At 34.2% G+C, this 26,255-nt stretch overlaps 2 protein-coding genes and 1 long non-coding RNA gene across 4 annotated transcripts; 2 read left to right on the top strand and 1 right to left on the bottom strand.

The window, feature by feature from the left end:
• The first annotated feature begins 1,528 nt into the window (after nt 1-1,528).
• LOC132624515 (uncharacterized protein ycf20-like) lies at nt 1,529-1,969 on the top strand. The gene has a single exon (XM_060339282.1). It carries the CDS (start codon nt 1,529-1,531, stop codon nt 1,967-1,969), a length of 441 nt encoding a protein of 146 aa, XP_060195265.1.
• Nucleotides 1,970-3,474: 1,505 nt separating this feature from the next.
• On the top strand, nt 3,475-5,946 carry LOC132622840 (uncharacterized). The gene is made up of 3 exons (XR_009576021.1): nt 3,475-3,736; nt 4,000-4,092; nt 4,954-5,946. It is a non-coding gene; the product is annotated as an uncharacterized LOC132622840 (long non-coding RNA).
• Nucleotides 5,947-6,703: 757 nt separating this feature from the next.
• Nucleotides 6,704-20,282, bottom strand: LOC132624919 (LRR receptor-like serine/threonine-protein kinase RGI1). 2 transcript variants are annotated; one of them, XM_060339681.1, is made up of 7 exons: nt 19,670-20,282; nt 18,962-19,324; nt 17,963-18,160; nt 16,968-17,186; nt 14,613-14,831; nt 7,316-7,680; nt 6,704-6,913 (listed from the first exon to the last, which is right to left on the bottom strand). In XM_060339681.1, the coding sequence occupies exons 1-6, from the start codon at nt 20,139-20,141 to the stop codon at nt 7,337-7,339; spliced, it is 1,815 nt and encodes a 604-aa protein (XP_060195664.1). In that variant the 5' UTR covers nt 20,142-20,282; the 3' UTR covers nt 6,704-6,913; nt 7,316-7,336. The 2 variants fall into 2 exon arrangements, with proteins under 2 accessions (XP_060195664.1, XP_060195663.1); XM_060339680.1 differs by lacking the exons at nt 6,704-6,913; nt 7,316-7,680 and adding an exon at nt 8,926-10,585.
• Nucleotides 20,283-26,255: the final 5,973 nt, after the last annotated feature.

Raw genomic sequence — 26,255 nt, 5'->3', positions numbered from 1 at the left:
ATCTACACACAGGAGATAGAAAAAAAGTTTTAGTTGGTTAGTGCAACATTCAAAGTAAAAAGGGAAAAGGAATATGTTGCAACAAGTAATCAGTTGTTGCAACAGATTAATAATATGTTGCAACAAAATACGAAGTTGTTGCAACAACTTATTACTTGTTGCAGCAGAATCTTAATCTGTTGGAAATAGAAAAACAGTTGCAACAACTTAGCAACTGTTTTGATTTTTTACAACAGCTTGTTAATATGCTACAACAACTGCTTCAATTGCTGCAAAAACCTCAACAATTGTTTTGATTTTATCCAGCAGCTGTTGGATAAAATCAAAACTTTTCCTAAACCATAGCATGACAGCAACAACAACAACAAAAACATCTAAATTTAACTACAAAACATCTATATTTCACTACAAACACACAACCATCACAAATCTCACTCACAACTTAAACAAAATACACCAAATAGGATTTTTTTAAACCATGCAACCTCAGCAGATGTTTGCAACTATCAAACAAGTGCTGAATTTGCTGCAACAGCAACAACAACAGCAAAAACATCTAAATTTAACTACAAAACATCTATATTTCACTACAAACACACAACCATCACAAATCTCACTCACAACTTAAACAAAATACACCAAAACCATGCAACCTCAGCAGATGTTTGCAACTGTCAAACAAGTGCTGAATTTGCTGCAACAGGTAACCTCAGTTGTTGGAAAACATCAACAAAATTGCAAACCTTTTTTTTCGAAATAACAAGGAGAAAAAGAACAAAAACAGCACCAAAAACCATAATTTCACAACCACAACCACTATTTACAAACTCACAAACCCCAACAAGTGCAACAAATACACGAAACTACAACAAAACAAATAATATTCAAGAAAAACCCATGCTCTTCTTCATCTTCTCTAACCAAAATCATCATTTTCACACTCTGATTTCAAAACCCAAACTTTTGAACCAAGTGAAAAAAAAAAGTTTACCTGAGAATGAATAGACAAGCAACAGCAATGGAGAGAGAGAAAAATGAGCAGCAGCAGCAGCAATGGAGAGAGAGGAACGAGCAACAACAATGGTGGTCACTGGGCGCCGGTTTTGAACAGCAGCAACGGAGAGAGAGACGAGATGAAATGAAGAACTGCTCTTTTTTTTTTTGAAATAAAATGAAGTAGTTGGAGTCGTGGGGAAGTGGGTTGGAAGGAGTTTTTGTATAATGTGTGTGGGTTGGAAGAAGTTTTTGTATAATGTGTATGGGCTTTTGTGTATTTTGTAAAAGATTATAAGTTTTAAAAATTATAATTCGGTCCCAATTTAAGTTAATCACATTTTTAAGACAAGTTTGACCTTGGCTGATCAAACTTGTCACCATTTCTAATTATAAGACTTTTTTGTCACCGCAAATTAAATCTTCCGGGTTTCATTCATGTTCATATGCCTCCATCTTTTGTACATTGTTCAACCAACTATTGCTTTAATCATCCATCCTATATTCACTTCCCTTTTAATCACATAAATATCAAATGACCCATTCTCTAGCTTTACCATCTACAACCTTAATCCAATACACCATAACTCCAAAAATCAAGGCATTACCTAGGTCAAAATCATTCAAAATTCAAGCTGTACAAGATAATGAACGTGGACCTAGAAGACTAATTGACATTATTCGTATTGTACCAGAAATTTCAAGAAATTACTTTAAAAGCCCTTCAAGAAGGGCACTATTTGGAGGTATATCATTGCTTGGTGGATTTTATGTGGCGCAAACAATTTCTCTATCATTTGGAGCATTGGGAGTTAATGACGTCATTGCAGCTGTAGTTTGTGATTTAATTACCGAATATGTGACAAGGTTTTACTATAGTAGGCCTAAGGTGACATTTCCTATTGCTCTTTTGAACAATTTTAAGATGGGTTTTACTTATGGTCTGTTTATTGATGCTTTTAAACTTGCCAGTTGAGGTAATTTGAAGCAAATAGTTAAGAATAAGCAGCAGTACGTAATTTTTTGAAAGCAGTTTCCTCTTTTTGTTGCATCTCTTATAAAAGAGTAACTCTTCTTAGGGGTTGTTTGGTTCGAAGATAAGTTATGTAGGCATTAGTTACAGTGGAATTCTGGTATTATTTGTTATTGACTGTTCGGTTTGTTGTATTGAAAATTACATCTATTGTAGTATAATCTTTGAGAAGTTGTTTGTTTACAAAATTCCCTCCACATTATTTAGTAGAAAATGGGTTTGAGGGACCTCAGGGGTATCATTTTCATTGTTTTATCACTAATCCTGGTAGTGATAACTTATTCCAGTACTATTTCTAATCATGGTATAACTTATCTCAGGATTAGTAATCAAACAAGGGATAAAACGGTACTAAATTTTTATTCCAGAACTATTTATATTTGTCCAGCATACTACACGAATGGTTTATGATAGAATTGTTGGTTGTTTACTTAAGTGCTTGTGGATATACAAGTCATAGAAATAGTGAAAGTTGTTAACCCGACTGTATGTGCTGGAAGTTTTTGCTACTAACTCAGGCTTCATTTGATATTGTCTCATCTTTTAGAAAAATAATAATGAGAGTAACTCATTTCCTGTGTCTTGAAATTTTATAATCGCCTTGGTTTGCTTACTGTGCTTTGGAAATTGATGGAAGTCAAAGCATTATGCGGTACAAGTTCAAGAAGTAAAAAGTAATGCGAAATAAGGCATTTTTAAGTGAATGACTTAATTATCTTTATGATATTCACTTCTCTTATTTATATGCCCCGAAGATGAGCTCTAAAGAGCATCTCTTTTATAGAGAACTGGGTAAAGGTTGAAGAAGTAAAATCTTGGGAAGCCTTTAATAGGATTTAATGACTCTGGCCCACGACATGTGATGAAGGTTAAAATGCTCTCACTACCTGTCACTAATGAAGTGAATTCTAAAATGACCTGATGGTTAATTTTACTCCAAATACTACGAAAAGAACTCTAGGACAACATCCTTTTCTTTTTGCTAATCAGCATCTGTTTAGGTAAAATAGTTTAGGCAAAAACTTACAGAGCCGTGACTAAAGTTAAGTGGACTAGTCAGTAGATAAGGTTTGACAAGATTTTGCCGAACTTGTGATCTTTCTAAGAGTCTACTGCATTGTTTGAGAAGCTGGAAGAACCTGCTTTCGATATCACTTTGTTGTGTTAGAGTCTCACCTTAGTTGAGGATATAAGAAGTAGTTTTCTTATATGGTTTTGGGCAGTACTCAATCTCATGAGCTAGCTTTTGAGGTTGAATTACGCTGAAGGTCCATTTTCTTAATGTGGTATATGTGCCAAACCCATCTCTATTCTTGGTCTTAGTCAATAATGGGCCTCTAGAGGTACAATCTTGGACATGCGGGGGGGAGGGGGGAGGAGGTGGGGGGTGGGTGGTGTTAGAGTCCCAGATAGGTTGAGGATATATGCTGTATGCTGTAGCTTACTTATATGGTTTGGATGATCCTTATCCCATGTGTTACCTTTTGCTTTTGAGTTAGGCCATTTCATTTTGTTAACAAGTTGTATCAATGTATGGGTCTCTTAGGTTAGGTGGGATCCTCCTCAAAAGGAACAAAAGATAAAAAGGAAAAAGAAAAACCACATATCAGTGTTGCAAAAAGTCCATTTGAGGGGCAATTAAACACTGAAGCTAGCTGCAGCGCAAGTTGGTGTCGACGTGTCGTCTTGCTTAGGCAGTATTCTGTGCAGGTATCAAGGCACTAGAGTGCTTGTTACATTACTGCTGTTAAAAAGCAGACACATTAATGCAGTTAAAAGTCGATGATTAAGCCTTGAAGCTAGTTGCAGCTTCTACTCGCTAGGCAACGTTTGGTGTCGACATCAAGGCAGTAAGGAGTACGCCTCAATGCTAATGGGCTCTGTTTTGAAGAAACCAACACCAAATCACACATATAACTAGCAAAACAATATACTATATGTATATAGTGCTGAATAACTGCTATTTTGTTCAGACAAAACAAAAAGCAACAACAGCAGTAGAAAAGGAGCCAAAGTTACAATGCCAGAGTTAAGCGAAGAATATGCCAAATCGCTGCTATATTGAGGTATGATGGATAATTTCAGCGTTGAACTTATACTAAGACTAAATAACATTGGTGTTTATTAAGTTTTACATCTGATGAGATTTGCACAAAACAATAAGCTGTCCAGCGTGAAAAATATACCTTAACAAGTAGCTCGGATTTGGAGGGACTAAAGTGGAGAAAACTTCAGTTAAATCCTTAGATATTCGGGACTTGATATATAAGTATAGTGTTCACCATATTCAATTGATTGGAAGGAGCTATTTGCTTCTTCTTTGTTCTTTTTTCAGCTTTCACTTAAAGAAAAGAAGAAGAGAAATTGTCTTAAACACGGAGAAACTAATTAGAGTTACTGACTAGCTGCTTCTGGATTACGATATTTTTGACTCTTCAAAGTAGGTAAATCTCTAGAAAACTTAACAAATTTGTAAAATACTAAAACTCCAGTTCCATCTTTTCCCTTCATTCTTTTTCAATGTGTTTCTCTTTTGGCTGGATCATCCGGCTTGAATGACACCTATGCGGCCTTCCATTTAACTCAAGACCTCAACTCTCTCTAGAAAGGCTTGATAGAAAATTTAGAGCAGAGAGGAAGTAGGATCGTTATTATTAATTTTTGATAAGTGAGAAGTGGGCAGATTAAAGTTGCTTCAAAGAAGATTGTGCAATGTTTTGAGGATTGGGTAAACGAAATAGGAAGCGGGCCCCACTTTCACTTTGAGGTGGAGAATTTTTTGCTATTATGAGCTATAGTAGTTAAAGCACCTTAATCTGTACATTCTCACCATAGAACTTAAACTTTTAGATCAACAGAAATGTTATACAAGATAAAAGGTTTACCGCACGATATTTCATTCACCATAAATGATGTATAATCTACAGGTATTTTCCAGAAACTCACTTTGCTGAAGAATTTTGTTTCTTGGTTTCAAGAAATAATTCCACCTATATCCGTTAACCCTGTCAGAACAGGGAAAAGATTTGCAAGATAAACAAGAAGCTTCACCTGGTGCAGTATACTTCGTATATGCTATGCTCTCTCCCTCACCAAATATTTTTCCTATCACTTAAATTAGCAACCAACTTTCCATCCAACAAGATGTTACTAGGCTTAACATCTCAATGGACCACAGGCTTTAACTAACCATGATGAAGATGCTGTAATTTGTAAGACACATCTATCATAATATTCAGTCTTTGCATTATATCTAAAGCATGATTGTCAGAGTATAGCAACTTCTTAAGGTTCCCATTTGGCATGTACCCTAATAATAAAGCTTTGAAATCATTGCTGGAATAGCCAGTTATGACCTTTGTGAGATTCCCATGGCAAAGGTCTCTCAATATTTCACATTCTGCATCGAAACTCTTGGATGCAACTTGTTGCAAATTTAACACCTCTACTGCAAAAGTGGTACCGCCTTGAAATATCCCCTTATAAACATATTTGAAACTCCCATTTCCAAGCAAATTGCTTTCGCTGAACCAGTTTGTTGCATGTAAAAGTTCATAATATGAAATCCGTGGTGGTCCTGGTTGAGAGATTGAGTTGGTTGTGCTCTCACTGTCATCTTTCCTCAGATATCTTCTAATTACGATAATCAGGATAAGCCATGCATCACAATTGCAGTAGCAACGAATAACAAAATAATCCGCAAAAGCTTTTTAGTTCTTGAGTTGGTGGATGGACTAGTATTGCAAACTGAGACATGAAACTTGGGATGGCCACATAAACCTTTATTGGACAAAAATGATACTAGTGAAACTTTTGAAAGGACCAATGAAGGAGTCTCACCTGTTAAGTCATTGAATGAATCATTGAAATACTTGAGATATTTGAAGAGCTTTCATGTGATTTGGGGATTGGACCAGAGAGTTTTTTTTTTTTTGTTCCTACTGTAACACTTTTGAAGGTCTCCAGCATGTCCTAAATGCTGAGGAATACACAATTACCAGTTTCAGAAAAAAGAAAAGAAAAAGGAGAGGTCTAAGACAATCACACTTATCACTGCACGGTTGTCTGTTGATGTAGTCAAATTATTATGTGCCAAAGAAAAATTGATCAAGTTTGATAGACGTCCAACTGCCACTGGAAACTCATTTAAGAAATTGTTTCATGACACGTCTATGAATATTGCAGCCTTTGAGTTTCCAATAGCTGGATGTAGAGAGCTATTCATTAAGTTTGATGATAAGCTTACCTCTAGAAGATCTTTGAGATTCCAAAGGCTATTTGGTACACTTAAAGTTAACCTATTTGAATCCAAGTAAAAAAGCTTTCTTAGAGATTCAATTTCCCAGCCAGACTTTGGAAAAGACAGACTATTATATGGAGAGTTCAGCTTTTGTATCAGTTATGGGATTAATGGAGATATCTCTGGTTTGTTAGTTATGGATTAATGGAAATATTACTAATATAATGAACCACAAAGGGAGTGACGCTTTTGTATTTGCAAAGTGTGATTATAGGAGTTGCCAAGTGTTGGTGATCGGGCAGGTTCAGTCTTTCAGTGGTTTCCACAATTAGGATCTACGGTTTGTATCAATTTCGAGTGAGTGAAAAATATGGATTGTATTTGTGCTTTCAATCTACAGTTAAGCTGTTTCATTGGGACAATTCCGTTCAACTTGGTAACCAAAAGAGCCAAGCTCGTAGTTCATCATTTTACACTGTTTTAGTACACAAGCTCGTAGTTCATCATTTGACACACATATACTCACAACTTGAAACTTGCACAAGAGAAGAGCACAAGAAAGAAGAAAGTTCAATTCTTGGACCAAATGTTGGTTGTCATCTCAATGGCAGTCACCAAATTTGCTAAAGCCGAAAAGGCCACAGTACCTGTACAAAATTTTAAACGGGATCAAACTTGAGTTGGCACAGTCATTATGGAATAAGAACTCATAAGCACACGCAAAAATATACTAATATTAAGAAGACTTGAGTTTTTCACTTCTCCAATATCTACGTAAGGTAAAGTTTTAAACAATTCATCATAACTCAATTTCCACGGACAAAAATGTTGATCCTTCTCCTTATAAAGTACAAGTACCAAATTTATTTACTCACTCATGAAGTTCTCCTCATACTCAAAAAGTAATAACGAGAATAGCCAACTCAATAGTGAGTTCCAAAGCTTCAATGTTTTTCTTCTCTCTCGTTTTACCTTTTTCTTAGGACTTCCTGAAAAGGATCATTTCTATGCATACGACATTAGAATGTTTTAAAAAGTTGGATACTTACCGTTTCATAAACCTTGTTACATCATTTGCAAAGGAGTTCATGCTTGATCTTCTTGATAATTGCAAGGACATCTTTCATATTCAGCCTCTCATTAGGAGATTCAACTGTGCAATTCAATGCCAACTCCAAAATAGAGGACACACAATGCAACTTCTTCTCAAAATCAGTCTCTTCAGGTTCCCATAAGCTGGAATCAATAATATCATCTGGTGCGACAAGTAGTGAATTACAAACCCAACTCCTCATACTCAAATTTTCGTGAAACATTTCATCATGTGGCCTTCTCCTTGTGAAAGTTTCCATGAGCATAATGCCGTAGCTGTACACATCACATCTTCGAGAAACCAATCCTACTGATCCATACTCTGATCAGATGTTACAAGAGTAATTAGTTTCTTGACGGGCCAAATAAAGAAATGAAAATAATATCTATATATTTGTTAGATACTAAAAATAGTTGAATCTACCTTGAATAGATGAAAACTTTAAAACCTAAAGGTATAATGGGAATGAAACAAGAGTAAGGCAATCGATTGAAACGATGACTTCTAGCAGATTAAAGATGATATTATACAGATTCAATCTATGAGCTCACTTGGCCAATTCACTTTCACACATAACTTAAGAGTAAGGTAACACTCCTGGTGACATCCTCGCTAACTTGGTTGAACAATACAAAATAACTACCTTCTTCACCGAGGCTATAAATCTTCCTTTCAAGATTATATCCACATTGAAGAATGACGTAGTAGGCAAGCCTAACATTAGAATCCGCGCGAGGAGAGGCAATTTTTTTTTATCCTGGCTGAGTCTTCTCTGCTTGCTCTAAAAATCCTAGAATTTAGATATCTTTTTGTATGCTTCATTGATGAGGAGCAACCCTTTTTTTCCTTTCTTCTTTTTTCTGGTAGGCTAGTGTGTAAGGATGAATTGCTCATTCCTAGTATTGTATATTTGTATTGCAGAGGTCAGGCATAGCCACCCTCTATGTTCCTTTGGCTTATCTATTTAATCTCCTCGGGGGGAACTTCTGACTAAAAAAAATAAAAAATTGATACGATCTGACCACAAGTTTCTTTTTCTTTATCTTCGTAGATGCATGAATATAGAGTTTGACATAGTCATATTTTGATGCTTTCAATACCTTTTTTTTTCATGCTTAATCTGTGATATGTTATATTTTCTTAAATTTAAGCTATCCACTCAAGCTTTTACCCAATTCTAATGTGATACATAACATTAGAACCAGTAAACTAATATGCAATTATAAAAGGACGAAAAGAAAGTTACCTGGTGCGATGTAGCCCATCGTTGCAAGTGTTTTAGTATAAGCAATAGATTCCCCTTCTCCTAATAACTTCGCTAAGCCAAAGTCACTCACATGTCCAACCAACCTTTCATCTAGCAAGACATTGCTAGGCTTTAAGTCACTATGTACAACAATTGTTACATAACCATGATGGAGATATTCCAAAGCAGATGCAACATCGATCATTATGTCAAATCTTTGGATCATATTCAAGAAGTAACCATCAGAATGTAACCACTGCTCCAGGCTTCCATTGGGCATGTACTCTAGAAGTAAAGCTTTAAAATCCAAGTTAGTACAACTGGTGATAACTTTGGTAAGATTCCTATGGCGAAGGTTGCGTAGAACTTCGCATTCAGAATCAAAACTCTTGAATGCACCTTCAATCTGTAAATTAAACACTTTGATTGCCCTAACCATCCCATTTGCAAAGATGCCCTAGTAAACAGAGCCGTAACCTCCACAGCCTAGCAAGTTGCATTGGTCAAACCGTTGAGTTGCCCTTTCAACTTCAATGTATGAAATCCTTGCTAGTGTTGTTCTTGAAGGTAAGGATACGGCTTGAGTTGAAACATTTCTATTCCCACGTCTCCTTAACATAAACATGGCGATTGAGCCAAGTAATGTTAGTGCAGCTACCAATGGGACAATTATAATCAGAAGCAATTTGCTTCTAATTGACTGATGAAAAGACTTAGTCATACAATGCCGGAAAAGCAAATCGCCGCATAACTCCTCATTTCCCATATAAGATTGAGAGGTGAAATTAAGAAAAGGTCCTTTACTGGGGATTTCACCTTCTAATCTATTGAATGATACATTGAAATCCTTTAGATATCGAAGTGACTCTAGTGATTTTGGAATCGTACCTGAAAGAATGTTATTGGATAGATCCGCTGATTCCAAATTTATCATTTTTCCGAGTGACTCCGGAATAGATCCTTGCAACTCATTATAAGCCAAATAAAGATAAACAAGAGTCTGCAAGTCTCCAACTGTGGAGGGAATACTTCCTGAAAGGTGATTCCTTGACAAATCTATGATTGTTATGTGATTCAAGTTACCGAAATCAGGAGGCAATGAACCAACCAAAGAATTATTTGACAAGTCGAGCGCCAAAATATCTTTGAGGCTCCACAGACTCATGGGTATGTTGGTGAGCCTATTTGAATCTAGATAAATATATCTCAAAGAGGTAACGTTACCGATGCAGTACGGTATCTGACCTGAAATTTGATTATAATACAAATAAACCATGCCCAACTTCGGCAATCTGCAGAGGCACTCCGACAAGGGTCCACTTAACCCATTCTGAGAAAGGTCTAAATTTTGAAGATTATGTAAATTACATAATTTTCGTGGCATTGTTCCAGTCAGGTCATTGCCGTATAGGGATAAAATGATTAAGTTACTTAAATTCCCAATTCCTAGCGGTATCTGACCCCTAATTTCAGAACGATATAAATACAACCAATCAAGAGAAGTGGAGAGATTGCCAATGGAATCTGGAAGAACACCATTAAGAGGATTATCCCCTAATCCTACAACTGTTAAAGATCTGCAGTTTACCAATGAAGTTAAGATACTCAGATGCGGAGATGATAAGTTATTATTGAACAAATTCAGATCTTCAAGCTGTCTCAAATCTCCCAATGAGTTAGGAATTGGGCCACTCAATTTGTTTTCGTAAAGATTTAGTTCCTTTAGATTTGAAAAATTGGAGATTGAGCTTGGTATAACTCCACCAATTTTGTTTGCACCGAGATTCAAAAACTCTAGCTTTGTCGGCCAGTAGCCTGGAGCAGATGGAAGACTACCCGAAAGGTTATTGAAAGCAAGTGACATCAGTCTTAGCGTGGAGATGTTGAAGAGCTCTTTCGGTATGGAACCACTTAATTTATTATCACCCATAAATAGTATCTCTAATTTGTAAAGATTCCCCATCTCTTTAGGTATAACACCTACCACATCATAGAGAATAAAAAGATTAAAATTAATGATATATTTTTAATTTTATAGTTAATTACATTAAACAGTCTATAATATGATTCAGTTTCGAATACACACAATTTTTTATGTGTTTAATTGTTTTAAAACTTAAAAAAGAGAATATATATGTTTGTTGAAAATCTTTGTTCAGCCTTTGATTATAAAAGAAAATAGACATCATATTATTATTATTATTATTATTATTATTATTATATTATATTAAAAGTGGGAAGCTCCTACCATCAAAGGTGGATTACCGTTTTGCCCCTGTTGTAAATTTAAATGTAACAAAACATAAATCTTCTAATATAATAAATATTAAATAGTAATATTATCATTACATGAAGGCTCAATCATGTTCAGGGGCATTAAGTTATTTTTTGTGTAATGAATGAAATCCTAATTAAAAAGGATGAGTGAATAAGAAGCTCATAAGTCTTATTTTAATGCTCCACATTCACTTATCTAAACATGTGCAAAGTAATTTCTAATTAAATAATAATATTTAAGTGTGAGTAAAAAAGAAGTTGTGCAGTTCTACTTAATGCTCGCCATTCACTTCTCACGTTAAAATGCCCTTGTAAAGTTGAATGATACTTTTCTCCTTCAAACAAACACAAATATAATTATAATCATAATAAATATTTAAAAAAAACAAACAAATGTGGTACATTAGGGCGATCAGCTTTAGGGAGACTTTTGGTTTTCCCAAGAATAATCTAAGCTTAAAGCAATTTATTTATTGAGAAATGAATGACGATGGTAGGTTTTATATCATATTTGGAGACCTTATAAATTGTAGTAATTAGAGCATTTATTATTTAAACTAAACGTAATCATCCCTTCAATCTAAGGGAAACCAACATATACACAATTAAAGTGTTACTAATGAATTATGAAATTAATTAGTCTGTTGTAAAAAACCATTAGATGCTCCATTTAATTTTGATCAAATATGATCTTTTATAAATAGACTTGAAATATTTTAAGTGCTTCCGATGAACATATGATTTTTTTTATGAGACCAATCTATTCACCTCTGGCAAAAACTAGGAAATCATTAGTATATTAATTTTATATATTAGAAAGTTTATCCTGAAATATTTATAAACTTCATTATATTACCCTTTAATTGTACGAAATTTATTGCAGTAACGTTTTCAGATGAATCTTTTAAATTCTCATGCATTCTTTTCATCTTCTAGTGTTGAATTAGAAGAGTTGCTTTTAACAATTTAATAAATTATTCATTCAAAGCAGTACATGAACCAAACTCACACTAACCAATTTTCTTTTCGTATAAATTAAGAGAATTGAAAAGTTGCATTAAATAAGTTAATTGAGACTAGATTCATTTGACTAATTTAATACAAACCAGATTTATTTAATAAAGCACATTATTCTTACTGCTATAAAAGGCCAAGCAAGATGAAACTTCTCTTCATCACTACCCAAGAGGTGTTGCTTAAGTCTTGACTCTTGACGTTACTTTTGAATATTTTTAGACATTGAAGTATGCACATATAGTTGGTGGCTATGCTATACGCCTATACCAAGACCATAGAAGCATGGATATGAGAGGATGACATTAGGATGTTGGTGGAGAAAAGAATCTTGAACAAATTTTGTATTGACAATCGGTGTGCATTCATTCTAGCTTAATTACTGTGAAGAATATAAGATTGCTTTTAATGTAAATGATAGACGGAGTGAGATGTAGCAAGACATAGGAGGGTGAGGTGTTATCACACAAAAAATTTAACCTCGCCCATCCTCCTGTCGTCTATAATAATTTTCTCTATTTTCTTCGGCCCCTCCGTAATATTGATGTATCTTTTATTCTTGCACTTTGTTATTTAGTTAAAATAGATAGCTTTAAAAAGCTTTACTCTTTGATAGCAATATTTGGTATACTTTATGTTGGGATATGTACTATTAACCATGTGTTTGGATATAATATTTATTATAGAATAGTTTTTTAATAAAGAGATAAATAGATCATGTACTAGCATGTGTGTCCTTTTACTTATATAGTAAATGATTTAGTGTATAGAGTTTAGCTTGTACGTGGAAGATTAAATCATCAGTTCGTATAAGTGTGAAGTTTATGTTCACAATCTAAAATGAAAATTGGACAATGCCCTCGGTATGATTGTAGCACAAGATTAAATATAATGTATCTTTATTATGGGAATGGTATAGTTCTGTCTTCTTGTGCTAGTATGTTTTGTATGTATTGAACGGATCAAGTAGAGATAAGTGTTTTTGTACTGAATATATAAAACACCTCTAGCTCATTAAATGTACTTATATTCTTAATCTTGATATGATTATTATGATCAATGTGATTTGTTCATTATTTTGATTTATTAAAAGGTACGACTCAATTGCGGATCTATGTATTCTTGGAAAATTGGATAATGGCAAAATACATTGTGAAATAATAATTAGTTAATAGAATCCATGTCTCGACTTTGAGATTGATGATACCCCTTTATGAATGCTTATAAGTCTTATGTGAAAACCCTGCAAGTGGATTTTGTATCTATCACATAATATAAGTTAAGCAAAAATATAAATGATTCAATTAGTCAATGAATTAAATTGTCAGTAATTTAATTTAATTGATTGGTATCTGTAATCTTAACATGGGGAGTTAAATAAGTTTTAATGTATGATTTCGAAATTGAACTGAGGAATGCAATTACGAATTTTTAGTGGAATAATTTGTAATTTATTATGATAGGATTAATTAAGATATAATTAATTTCATAATAGGAAGCCTCATTAATTTAATTCTAGGGTCCCTGCTGTGCCGGAATAATAAAGAATTAAATGGAATCCGATTTCTTGATGGAAAAGAAAAGACCTAGCAGGTTTGGGAAAAGGGTTTAAACCCTAAAACCTGTAGGTATAAAAAAGTGTCTTATTCCATAAGTAGGCGAGGGGTTTGACAAGTTTCTACACTTATCCATAGAAATTCGCCCACACGAATTTCGCCGATTCTGGTATGATTCGGGTTACACAGTAGAAGACCGTGGAACTAGAGGATGAACGCGTGGATGACTTTTCCTCGTGCTTGCAAGCTAGATTCAAGGTTGCATTCACGTTTCAAGAGATAAGTATCAATTTTATATTTGATTAATATCTTGATTGTGTGTTGTTTATATTACATGCAAGTTCGATCCTGGCTATTTGTTTCTGTTGTTTATGCCTGTATTCCATCACTTTCTTGTGGTTCTGATTTCCAATCAGAATTTTTAGTGACATTAGAAAAACAAAATACATTTATAATATTTTATTTCTTCATGTCATGTTAGTATTTTTATATTTCTATTATATTTTTAAAGTATTGATGAAATTTGTAATGCAATATATCATATTAATTCGACATGATTATTTGGATTTAATTATATTTTACAACTCAATTTATTTCATAAAATATATGTGTAGTGAAAAAATAATTGTCTTTAAATAACAAATTTTCTAATGTAATTTTATGGTTGCACGTGTCCCATAACTAGTTTATTGAAATATGTATCCGTTGTTCTATTTTTCAATCAAAGGCGTGAGTACAATTTTTCAACAAGAATATTTAACTTCTTTCTTAAATTTTATTTAAATATAAATACTTTAAAAAATTAATTTCTAATTTTAGTTTGTCTTTTAATACTTATATTATTATATACTTAGTTACAAATGTATATCATAGGGAGTAAAATTTCGATAGTAAAGATGGTGTAAGTGTTTGATATTAAATATATGAAATTGAATCACATTATATGGGTGTTAGTGTAGTTAACCTTCAATTTTACTCTAACTTCTATGCAACCGCTAAGAAAGTGTATATATGGACTTAATAAGTTTATTTGATTGCTCAAATGTACCAGTTCTGCATCAATATAAATAAATAATAGTGCAATCGATAATCAAGAACTTCCATAGATGATGCAAGACTAGCCTAGATTATCAAACAAGAACATTTTGCTTAAGAATTACCTGTTAAATTGTTGTCCCCCAAATTCAAATATTCAAGCTGTCTCAAACCCCCCAACCAATTCGGAATTTTGCCAATCAATTTGTTATCATTGAGAGATAATGTCTTTAGATTTGAGGAATTGGAGATTGAGCTTGGTATGACTCCACCAATGTTGTTTCCACCAAGATCCAAATACCCTACGTTTGTTGGCCAGTGGCCTGGTGCAGATGGAAGACTACCTGAAAGGTTATTGAAAGCAAATGTCATCTCTCTTAGCCTAGAGATATTGAAGAGCTCTTCCGGTATGGAACCACTTGCTTTATTAAAATTCATAAATAGGTTCTCCAATTTGTGAAGATTTCCCATCTCACTAGGTAGAGCTGTCAATATGGACTTGGGCCGTGAGACTGGCCCAACCCAACCCTTTATTAAGTAAGGTGGGACTAAGATTTCTTTGGCCCATATAGAAGTGAGGCTCAAAAGCCCAGCCTCTCTTGGTCCACCGGCCTCAAGGGTTGGGCTGAGGCAAACCCTTGAGGCTAGAAAAGAATAATAAATTAATTAATTTTAAAAACTTATAAGTAAATTAAACAAAAAGATTGACAGTAATGAGAAAAAAGAATGTACTTACTACTAAGTAGTAATTAGAAACTAGAGTAATACTTTTTAGTTTTAGAATTTGTATTATGTTTAATTTCTTTTGAACGTGATCTGAATTAGTAATTAATAATAATAATTTATATTTGTTCGCTTGAATTTTTCTTCTAAGATATATATTTGCACAAGAATGGGTGGTAGAAGATTCTACTTCATATTGCAAAAGCCAAAAATTACTTAGAAAATATTATTTCGGAAGGCAAAAAAACTTAAAGGGTTGGCCCGTCCTACCCCGCAGCCCGCGTGGAGCTCGATTGTGCTGCCATTTTGCAGGCCCTTCAACTAAACGGCAAGCCCGTCCTAGCCCATTTTGATTCTTTGGCCCTTTAGGGCTGGGTTGGGTTGGGCTGGACCAACCCATTTTGACACCTGCCACTAGAGGTGTCAAAATGGGCTGGTCCAGGCCAACCTAACCCAGACCTAAAGGGCCAAAGAATTAAATGGGCTAGGACGGGCTGGCCCTTCTAAATTGAAAGACTTGTAAAATGGCAGCCCAACACAGCCCTAAGCGGGCCACGGGCTAGGGCGAGCCAGCCCTTTAAATTTTTTTGTCTTTCGAAATAACATTTTCTAAGTGATTTTTGGTACAATTTGAAACAATTTGAACGTGATACTTTTGCAATATGAAATAGAATCTTCTACCACCTATTCTTGCACAAATCCATATCATAGAAGAAAAAAATTCAAGAGAACAAATATAAATTTTTATTTTAATTACTAATTTCGATCACGTTTAAAAGAAATTAAACATAATATAAATTCTAAGACTAAAAGGTATTACTCCAGTTTCTAATTACTATTTAGTAGTAAGTACATTCTTTTTCTCATTACATTTTATCTTTTTGTTTAATTTAATTATTTTTTTAAAAAAAATAATTAATTTATTATTCTTTTCTAGCCTCAAGGGCCGGCCTCAACCCAACCCTTGACGTCGGCTGGCCAAGAGAGGCTGGGCTTTTGAGCCTCACTTCTATATGGGCTAAAAAAATCATAGTCCAACCCTACTGAAATAAAGGGCTGGGTTGGGCCCGTCTCGTGGGCTAAGCCCATATTGATAGCTCTACCTGCCACATCATAGAGGACAAAAAGATCCAAAGTAACGTTATATTTTTAATTTTACGGTTAATTACATTAAACAGTCTGTAATATGATTCAGTTCTAATACATGCAATTCTTTATGTGTTTAATTTTTATAAAACTTAAAAATGATAATATATATGTTTGTAAAAAATCTTTGTTTGGCCTTTGATTATTATAGAAAATATATATATTGAAATATGTATCTTTTGTTCTCTTTTTCAATCAAATGCGTGAATACAATTTTTCATCAAGAATATTTAACTTCTTTCTATAAAAATAAATACTTAAAAATAATTAATTTATAATTTTAATTTGTCTTTTAATACTTAGTTACAATTGTATCTCATAGGGAGGAAAATTTCAATAATCCCGATGGTGTAAGTGTTTGATTTTAAATATATCCCGAAACTGAATCATATTACATGAGCGTTAGTGTAATTAACGTTTAATTTTACTCTAACTTCTATGCAACCGCTAAGAAAGAGTATATATGGACTTAATAAGTTTATTTGATTGCTCAAATTTAACAACGATGCATCAATATATAGATAATGGTGCAATCGATAATCAACAACTTCCATATGATGCAAGACAAGCCTAGATGAATAAGCAAGAACATTTTGTTTGATCAAAATTACCTGTTAAATTATTGTACGACAAATCCAAATATTCAAGCTGTCTCAAATCCCCTAACGAGTTAGGAATTTTGCCACTCAATTTGTTATCATTGAGAGATAATGTCTTTAGATTTGAGGAATTGGAGATTGAGCTTGGTATGACTCCACCAATGTTGTTTCCACTAAGATCCAAATACCTTAGGTTTGTTGGCCAGCAGCCTGGAGCAGATGGAAGACCACCTGAAAGGTTATTGAAAGCAAGTGCCATCTCTCTTAGCGTAGATATATTGCAGAGCTCTTCCGGTATGGAACCACTTGCTTTATTAAAATGCATAAATAGGTTCTCCATTTTGTGAAGATTTCCCATCTCACTAGGTATAACACCCGCCACATCATAGAGAACAAAAATATCCAAATTAATGTTATATTTTTAAGTTTTAAACGACCTGTAATATAATTCAGTTTTGAATACACTCACTTTTTATGTGTTTAATTTTTATAAAACTTAAAAAGGAGAATATGTATGTTTGTAGAAAATCTTTGTTCAGCCTTGGATTATTATAGAAAATATATATATTGAAATATGTATCTTTTGTTCTCTTTTTCAATCAAATGCGTGAATACAATTTTTCATCAAGAATATTTAAATTCTTTCTATAAAAATAAATACTTAAAAAGAATTAATTTATAATTTTAATTTGTCTTTTAATACTTAGTTGCAATTGTATCTCATAGGGAGTAAAATTTCGATACTACAGATGGTGTAAGTGTTTGATTTTAAATATATCCCGAAACTGATATTACATGAGTGTTAGTGTAATTAACCTTTAATTTTACTCTAACTTCTATGCAACCTCTAAGAAAGAGTATATATGAACTTAATAAGTTTATTTGATTGCTCAAATTTACTGCATCAATAGATATAGATAATGGTGCAATCGATAATCAACAACTTCCATATGATGCAAGACTAGCCTGGATTAATAAGCAAGAACATTGTGTTTGATCAGAATTACCTGTTAAATTATTGTGCGACAAATCCAAATATTCAAGCTGTCTCAAATCCCCCAACGAGTTAGGAATTTTGCCACTCAATTTGTTATCATTGAGATATAATGTGTTTATATTTGAGGAATTGGAGATTGAGCTTGGTATTACTCCACCAATGTTGTTTCCACTAAGATCCAAATACCCTAGGTTTGTTGGCCAGCAGCCTGGAGCAAATGGAAGACCACCTGAAAGGTTATTGAAAGCAAGTGCCATCGCTCCTAGCGTAGAGATATTGAAGAGCTCTTTCGGTATGGAACTACTTAATTTATTAAAATGCATGAATAGGTTCTCCAATTTGTGAAGATTTCCAATCTCTCTTGGTATAACACCCGCCACATCATAGAAAACAAAAAGATCCAAATTAATGTTATATTTTTAAGTTTGAAACGGCCTGTAATATAATTCAGTTTTGAATACACTCAATTTTTTATGTGTTTATTTTTATAAAACTTAAAAAGGAGAATATATATGCTTGTAGAAAATCTTTGTTTAGCCTTGGATTATTATAGAAAATATATATATTGAAATATGTATCTTTTGTTCTCTTTTTCAATCAAATTGCGTGAATACAATTTTTCATCAAGAATATTTAACTTCTTTCTATAAAAATAAATACTTAAAAAGAATTAATTTATAATTTTAATTTGTCTTTTAATACTTAGTTGCAATTGTATCTCATAGGGAGTAAAATTTCGATAATACAGATGGTGTAAGTGTTTGATTTTAAATATATCCCAAAACTGATTATATTGCATGAGTGTTAGTGTAATTAACCTTTAATTTTACTCTGACTTCTATGCAACCGCTAAGAAAGAGTATATATGGACTTAATAAGTTTATTTGATTGCTCAAATTTACTGCATCAATAGATATAGATAATGGTGCAATCGATAATCAACAACTTCCATATGATGCAAGGCTAGCCTGGATTAATAAGCAAGAACATTTTGTTTGGTCAGAATTACCTGTTAAATTATTGTGCGACAAATCCAAATATTCAAGTTGTCTCAAATCCCCCAACGAGTTAGGAATTTTGCCACTCAATTTGTTATCATTGAGATATAATGTGTTTAGATTTGAGGAATTGGAGATTGAGCTTGGTATAACTCCACCAATGTTGTTTCCACTAAGATCCAAATCCCTTAGGTTTGTTGGCCAATAGCCTGGAGCAGATGGAAGACCACCTGAAAGGTTATTGAAAGCAAGTGTCATCACTCCTAGTGTAGAGATATTGAAGAGGTCTTCCGGTATAGAACCACTTAATTTATTGTATTGCATGAATAGTTTCTCCAATTTGTGAAGATTGCCAATCTCTCTTGGTATAACACCTGCAATCATAGAGAGCAAGAAGATCCAAATTAATGTTATATTTTTAAGTTTGCGGTTAATTAAATCGAACGGCCTGTAATATAATTCAGTTTTGAATACACTCAATTTTTTATATGTTTAATTTTTATAAAACTTAAAAAGGGAAATATATATGTTTGTAGAAAATCTTTGTTCAGCCTTTGATTATTATAGAAAATATATATATTGAAATATGTATCTTTTGTTCTCTTTTTCAATCAAATATGTGAAATAGAAGCGGGAGGTATCACTGCCTCAAAGTTGATTGTTTTTAACACTGAGAGTTTCTAACTTGGATAGGTTAGAAACAGAAGCGGGAGGTATACCTGAGAAACTGTTGTTATCAAGAATTAACATTTGAAGCTTAGAACAGAAACCGAGCCACATTGGAATCTCTCCACTGAAATTATTATACCCGAGATTCATCACCTTTAATAGACTTAAAGGAGACAAATCTTGAGGGAGGTCTCCATGTAAATTATTTCTGCTCACATCGAGAGAAACAAGAAACGAGAGGTTTCCCAACTGTGACGGAATGAACCCATGAATGTCCATGTTGGATACATGTAGTGCAGTCACCCTACGGTGGTGAGAGTCGCAAGTGACTCCAATCCAATGGCAAACTGAAGCTTGAGATGACCAATTTTGGGTTATGGGATGAGAAGAGTTTAGAGTAAAGCTGGCTTTGAAGGCTAGAAGAGCTGATCGATCTGTGTTTATATTTTTGCTAATGCATGTCTCTAAGAAATAGAATTGCAAGACAATTGCAGAAAGAAAGAACGAATATGCTCTCTCCATGTGTACAAGTGATTGGTATAGTAGTATTGGAATTTGTGTAGATTGAATAAGAAATAAAATATTCAGCTATAAAAAGGGATAAAAGGTTGCTAAGCAATGAATACTCTGTCATCAAGGAAAGAGGGGTATTGGGGCCAAACAGTGCCGTAGATAAGGGGTTGGAAATTTTCGGAGGCAAGTGACTTGACTTTATTAAGTCTTCTGAAAGTTTGCCCCAAAAAATGAGTTAGATTCCATGGAGTCTATAACACGCTCTTTTTCTTACTTTCCTATGATGTAATGACTTGACTATCCGTATTTGGCATTATCTTGAAGCTGATCGGTTCTCTCATATTATCCAATAGCATACTCATCTTGGTCCACAAAATAAATATCACTCTAATTATTAAAACAGAAAAGGGTTAAAATTATCCCTAAACTTTGAAAAATAGTTTATTCATACCCTTCGTTATACTTTAGGATCAATTATACCCTTACAGTTATACTATGGGGTCAATTATACCCTTATGACTAATTGTTGCCACGTGGCATCATCCCAACCCTTCAAAATTATTTTAGCCTCAAATAATTTTTTACCCACTAAAATAACTCAACCCGACCCGATTTTTTTTTCCAGCAAAAATAATACGGATACTTTTTCCAGGAAAAAAAATAAAAATAATTTCGTATTATTTTTGCTGGAAAAAAAATTGTTGAGTTATTTTAGTGGGTAAAAAATTATTTGAGGCTAAAATAATTTTGAAGGGCTGAGATGATGCCACGTGGCAGCCGTTAGCCATAAGGGTATAATTGACCCCATAGTATAACTGTAAGGGTATAATTGACCCTAAAGTATAACGAAGGGTATAAATGAATTATTTTTCAAAGTTCAAGGGTAATTTTGGCCCTTTTCCGTTATTAAAATGTTAACAGAAGAAACACATAGTGATATTAAAAATCAAGATGAAAAACTATTAACAAAGTTTGATCAAGAAGAGCACACTGACACTTGCAGCCAGGGGTGGATGTAGCCTTTTGGCTAGGGATTCATCTGAAATCATTACGTTCGACACGAAATATATATAATCACAACAAATATTATATTTAAATCTGTAATTTTAGTACAATCAATTCAATACTGAGAATCTCACATATGCACCGATATGTGAACTTCTCTGTCACTACAAAAGCAGGACACCATTCAGCATTTTTTATTTTTTAAAATTTTTATTTTTATTTTTATTTTTATTTTTATTTTTGAGAATAAGACACCTTCATCTTTGTGATTACATAGCTCATACGGGAGAACATAGCTAGTAAGCCTTGCATATCTTACCATAAAGAATGAAAATTAAAAAAGATTAGAATTTTCAAGTTAGCTTCCCCTCTACCCTTATAAGTAATTTCGGTTGACAGGACCGGGGTAGTAAAAGATTTGAAAGAGTAGGGATGAATCATGTATGTAGCAGCAATGTACAAGGTTATCAGAAAACAGCTACAGAAATATGGTGGCTGGATAGATTGGTATTCCCAGACCAACAATTGGTATATTGTCTTTAAGCCAGAATCAGTTACTATGCCTCATGTCGACATATAAAGTTTCATCGTATTATTTTTCTTGTTCAGATGTATACTCCTGACTATGCTGCAACATTCTTGCCCCATCCATATAGCATTGGTGTATACAGGCGAAAAATAAAGATTTATAGCGAATCTTAGAACAGGTTTCTAAATCAAAGTTCAAACATAAGATTGACAATTGTGATATTGCTTGGAATGAGCATTCACCAAGCGATATTCCCACATGAGAACTGAGTTGGGTATGTGCCTAAGCAGAGACATTTCCTCAAGATGAATATCCTCTTGAGTATGGGTACTGGGCGACAGAATGTCTTGAAGTAAGCAAGTTAGAACATGGCTGGTTTGATGTCGCACCTGAATAGGTGCTCCATGCTTTTACCAAAGGATCTATAGTAGAAACTACCAAAAGAGAGAAGAGCCTTCTAAGCGAAACGAGGCCAACAAAGACATGGATGGTACGTGAGGATATTGTGACAAGTTTAAGTGGGGCTGTATCAGCAAATCCTTAGGGCCCGTAACGCTGCACGCCATAGGCAAGTGCCACGAGTGTTAGTCGTTTAGGCAGCAAGTGTTAACACTGAGCTTTGGAGGAGCATCTGCCAAATGGGAAATTTGGAGGCTATGAACATATACAGATATCGTGAAGCTTGCTTATTGTCCAGTTCCAGTATAATATCTGAGAAACTCGATGATGGGCCCTGCAAGAAAGTGCATATTAATCAAATAATCTTGGGATCTTTTCTTCTTTAGTTTATTTTACACATACACCGAGATGCCACTTGGAACACTACAAGTTTTACTGGTCACAATTATCTTGCCTATCTTACAAGTTTTACTGGTCACAATTATCTTTCCTATGTTACTCAAAGAAGTAAAACACTAAACTCAGAAGATATAATTTAATATAAGACAACTCTCTTCTCATAATATTGAAGAAAAAGTTGCATTAGAAGGCATTTATATCATTTGGACATTTTACCATGTTGTATATCAACAATTGAGACAAAATGCACATTAAACTGATTAATTTTCCTACTACAGACAGCAATATAAAAGTACATATCATAGACCATAATGAGGCCAGTCATTACACATTTGAATCCCTAAGTTAAATATGATAGATTAGATACAGAACTATCATAGGCAATGTTTATGCATGCCCATGTCAGCAGGAGGACTCAACATTACAGATATACAACTTTGGAATAGAGCTGCCATACTCAAACACTTATGGAACGTCTGGATGAAAAAGGATAAACTCTGGACAAGGTGGGTGCATGCTTATTACATTAAAGGGAATGAAGTGTGGGAAACAGTAGCACCTCAAGCATCATGGATCATTCGGAAGATACTTAAAGCACATAAGTACTTGGATGGTACAGGATATACTAAAGTAGAGTACTCTATCAGGAAAGTGTACCCATAGATTTTATGGAAAAAACTGCTATGTAACAATGAAGGTTGTCCAAGATGGATCTTTATTCATTACCTGGCTCTTCATGGAAGATTGGCAACAAAGGATAGACTAATCAAGTGGCCTGTTAACTGTAGCCCAACATGCCCACTTTGTGAATCAAGCCCAGAAACTATGCAACACCTATTCTTCAATTGTCCATTTGTCGGTGAAGTGTGGCACAAACTATTACAAGGGAAGCATATCAACAGACTAGTGCTGGCAATCTGGCATGGGAACAGGAGCAAGTTTGGGCAAGAAAACATGCTAACGGGAGTAGTGCAAGAGCAGAAATTTACAGAATAACTTGCTCTGGTTGCATCTACTATTTGTGGCAAGAGAGGAACACGAGGGTATTCCAAAGCAAGAAGAAGACTGAGAATGTGATTATAAAGTTGATTATACAAGATGTGCATTGCAAAGGAGGGAAGCAGCCTAGATTAGACAAGATGTTGCAAGAACTTAGTTATTATCCATAGTGTAACTAGTAGAATGTAGTTTGCTGTTCTAGACTTTTTGTTTGGTTGTTCAAGTGTACTAGAAGTTGGGCTTACTGTCCAACTCTAGAGGGTTCAGCTCAAATTGTAAAACTTTTCCCTGTTTTTTTTTTTTTATAATCCCTCCCCCCAGGAACTCCCTCCTTGCTCCCTTGGTGACTCGAACTCGCAACCTTCGGGTTGAAAGTGGAGGACACTTACCATCTGAGCAACCCTCTCTTGTCTTTTCCCTGGTAATACATCAGTTTGTTACCAAAATAATATGTTGAAATTGCTACATTTACTTCAGTTCAGCTAATGTGCTAGTTAGCTCTATCATGTACTAAGGGTGCCAGAATATCACCTAATACGGAAATATGTAATTATGCAAGACCCGGATAAAAATTATATGATGTCGCAATGACCGTGCAATAATATTTAACAACAAACGCTATCATTTAAATGTGCGAAATAAATGCGATGTGTATGCGGAAGTTGGTAGAAACGTCGAGAAATGCGAGTTTCAATAATACTAAATAATAGCAGCAAATAAATAGCGGTAGTAATACTGCTAATAATGATAACAATAATGGTAATGGCAATAATGATAATGCTGATGATAATGGTGATAAAATAATAATAATAGATATAATAATAATAGTAGATAACAAATATTGATAATTAATAACAAAAAATAACAATAAGAATAATGATAATAATTAATAATAATAATAAAGATGATAATAATAAATAATAATAATAATAATAATAATAATAATAAATAACAATTATTGGTAATAACAAAAATGATAATAAATCAATAATAATAACAATAATAGTGGTAATAATAAAATAATAATAATAATAATAATAAGAAGAAGAAATAATAATGATGATAATAATAATAATAATAAATAACAATTATTGATAAAACAAAGATAATAATTAATAATAAAATAACGATGATAATGATGATTAATAATTAATAACAAAATAACGCTGATAATAATGATTAGTAATTAATAATAATAATAATAATAATGATAATGGAAAATAGCAAGAATAATAATAATTAATGTCAATTAGTAATAAATGATAATTTAGGAATAATAATAATAATAATAATAATAATAATAATAATAATAATAATAATAATAACGATAATAATAACTGCAGTATAAATAAAACGTGGGTGTTAATAAAAGACTAATAATTATAGTAAAACTTAAATGCATATTTTAATTTCTCGAAATACCAGAAGTATAAATAGATATTTCGGAGGAGAGGCGGGACAAAATTGGGTGTCAACAACTTGTCCCTCTTTGCCTGGTAATGGTGAAAGAATTTTCGGGCAAAGACGTTGACTTAGTAGCCTATTTTGTCCCGGCTAAAGGATTGTGGAGGACTAAGGGTAAAGAAAATTACGGCCGAACTCTGGTCTCTGAATCGCCTACATATCTCGGGTTGCACGAGAATCAGGCCGTGTGTAGTTCTGGGAAGACTACGACACCTATGACTGGCAACTCACGATTTGATGCGAATCCTCGCAAAAAATTGTCCCAGTGTCGAATTATGATGATACTGGGTATTGTGATAGAACCCTGAAAATTGATTGTACTGGAATGTGAACGGGAAATTTGAATTTGGAGCCGAGTGTTCGAGGTAGATCTTTGACCCTTGTCGAGAAGTCTGTTTGTCCTTCCCGACGTATTGCCCCAGTTCGCTGCCGAAGAGATAGTTCCACGTTGCGCTAAAGCTCCTGCGAAACTAAAAACTAGATAAAAATAGTCAGTAAGAATAAATATTAAAATACAGCGATGCAAGTGCGGTGCAATGCGGCTATGAGCACATGCAGGGCATTAACAAAAAAATAATAATAAAACAAGACAGGTGCGGTGCAATGTTTTTATGCGGAAATTTAAAAGGGCGGTGCATGGCCCATGTAACACATGAAAGCGATGCAAAGGGCGGTGCACAGCCCATGCATCAGATGAAAGGTGGTGCTCAGCCTTATGCAGAAATTTAAAAGGGCGGTGCATGGCCCAGGCAATATATGAAAGCGATGCAAAGGGCGGTGCGCAGCCCATGCATCATATGAAAGGCGGTGCACAGCCTTATACAGAAATTTAAAAGGGCGGTGCATGGCCTATGTAATATATGAAAGGCGGTGCTCAGCCTTATGCGGAAATTTTAAAAGGGCGGTGCATGGCCCAGGCAATATATGAAAGCGATGCAAAGGGCGGTGCGCAGCCCATGCAGAAATTTAAAAGGGCGGTGCATGGCCCATGTAATATATGAAAGCGATGCAAAGGGCGGTGCGCAGCCCATGCAGAAATTTAAAAGGGCGGTGCATGGCCCATGTAATGTATGAAAGGCGGTGCTCAGCCTTATGCAGAAATTTACAAAGGGCGGTGCATGACCCATGTAATATATGGAAGCGATGCAAAGGGCGGTGCGCAGCCCATGCAGAAATTTAAAAGGGCGATGCATGGCCCATGTAATGTATGAAAGACGGTGCTCAGCCTTATGCAGAAATTTACAAAGGGCGATGCATGGCCCATGTAATATATGAAAGCGATGCAAAGGGCGGTGCGCAGCCCATGCAGAAATTTAAAAGGGTGGTGC

The sequence above is a fragment of the Lycium barbarum genome, chromosome 12 (genome assembly GCF_019175385.1).
Source record: "Lycium barbarum isolate Lr01 chromosome 12, ASM1917538v2, whole genome shotgun sequence".
In the NCBI taxonomy this organism is placed as follows: Eukaryota; Viridiplantae; Streptophyta; class Magnoliopsida; order Solanales; family Solanaceae; genus Lycium; species Lycium barbarum.
This window is presented reverse-complemented; position numbering and strand designations above follow the sequence as displayed.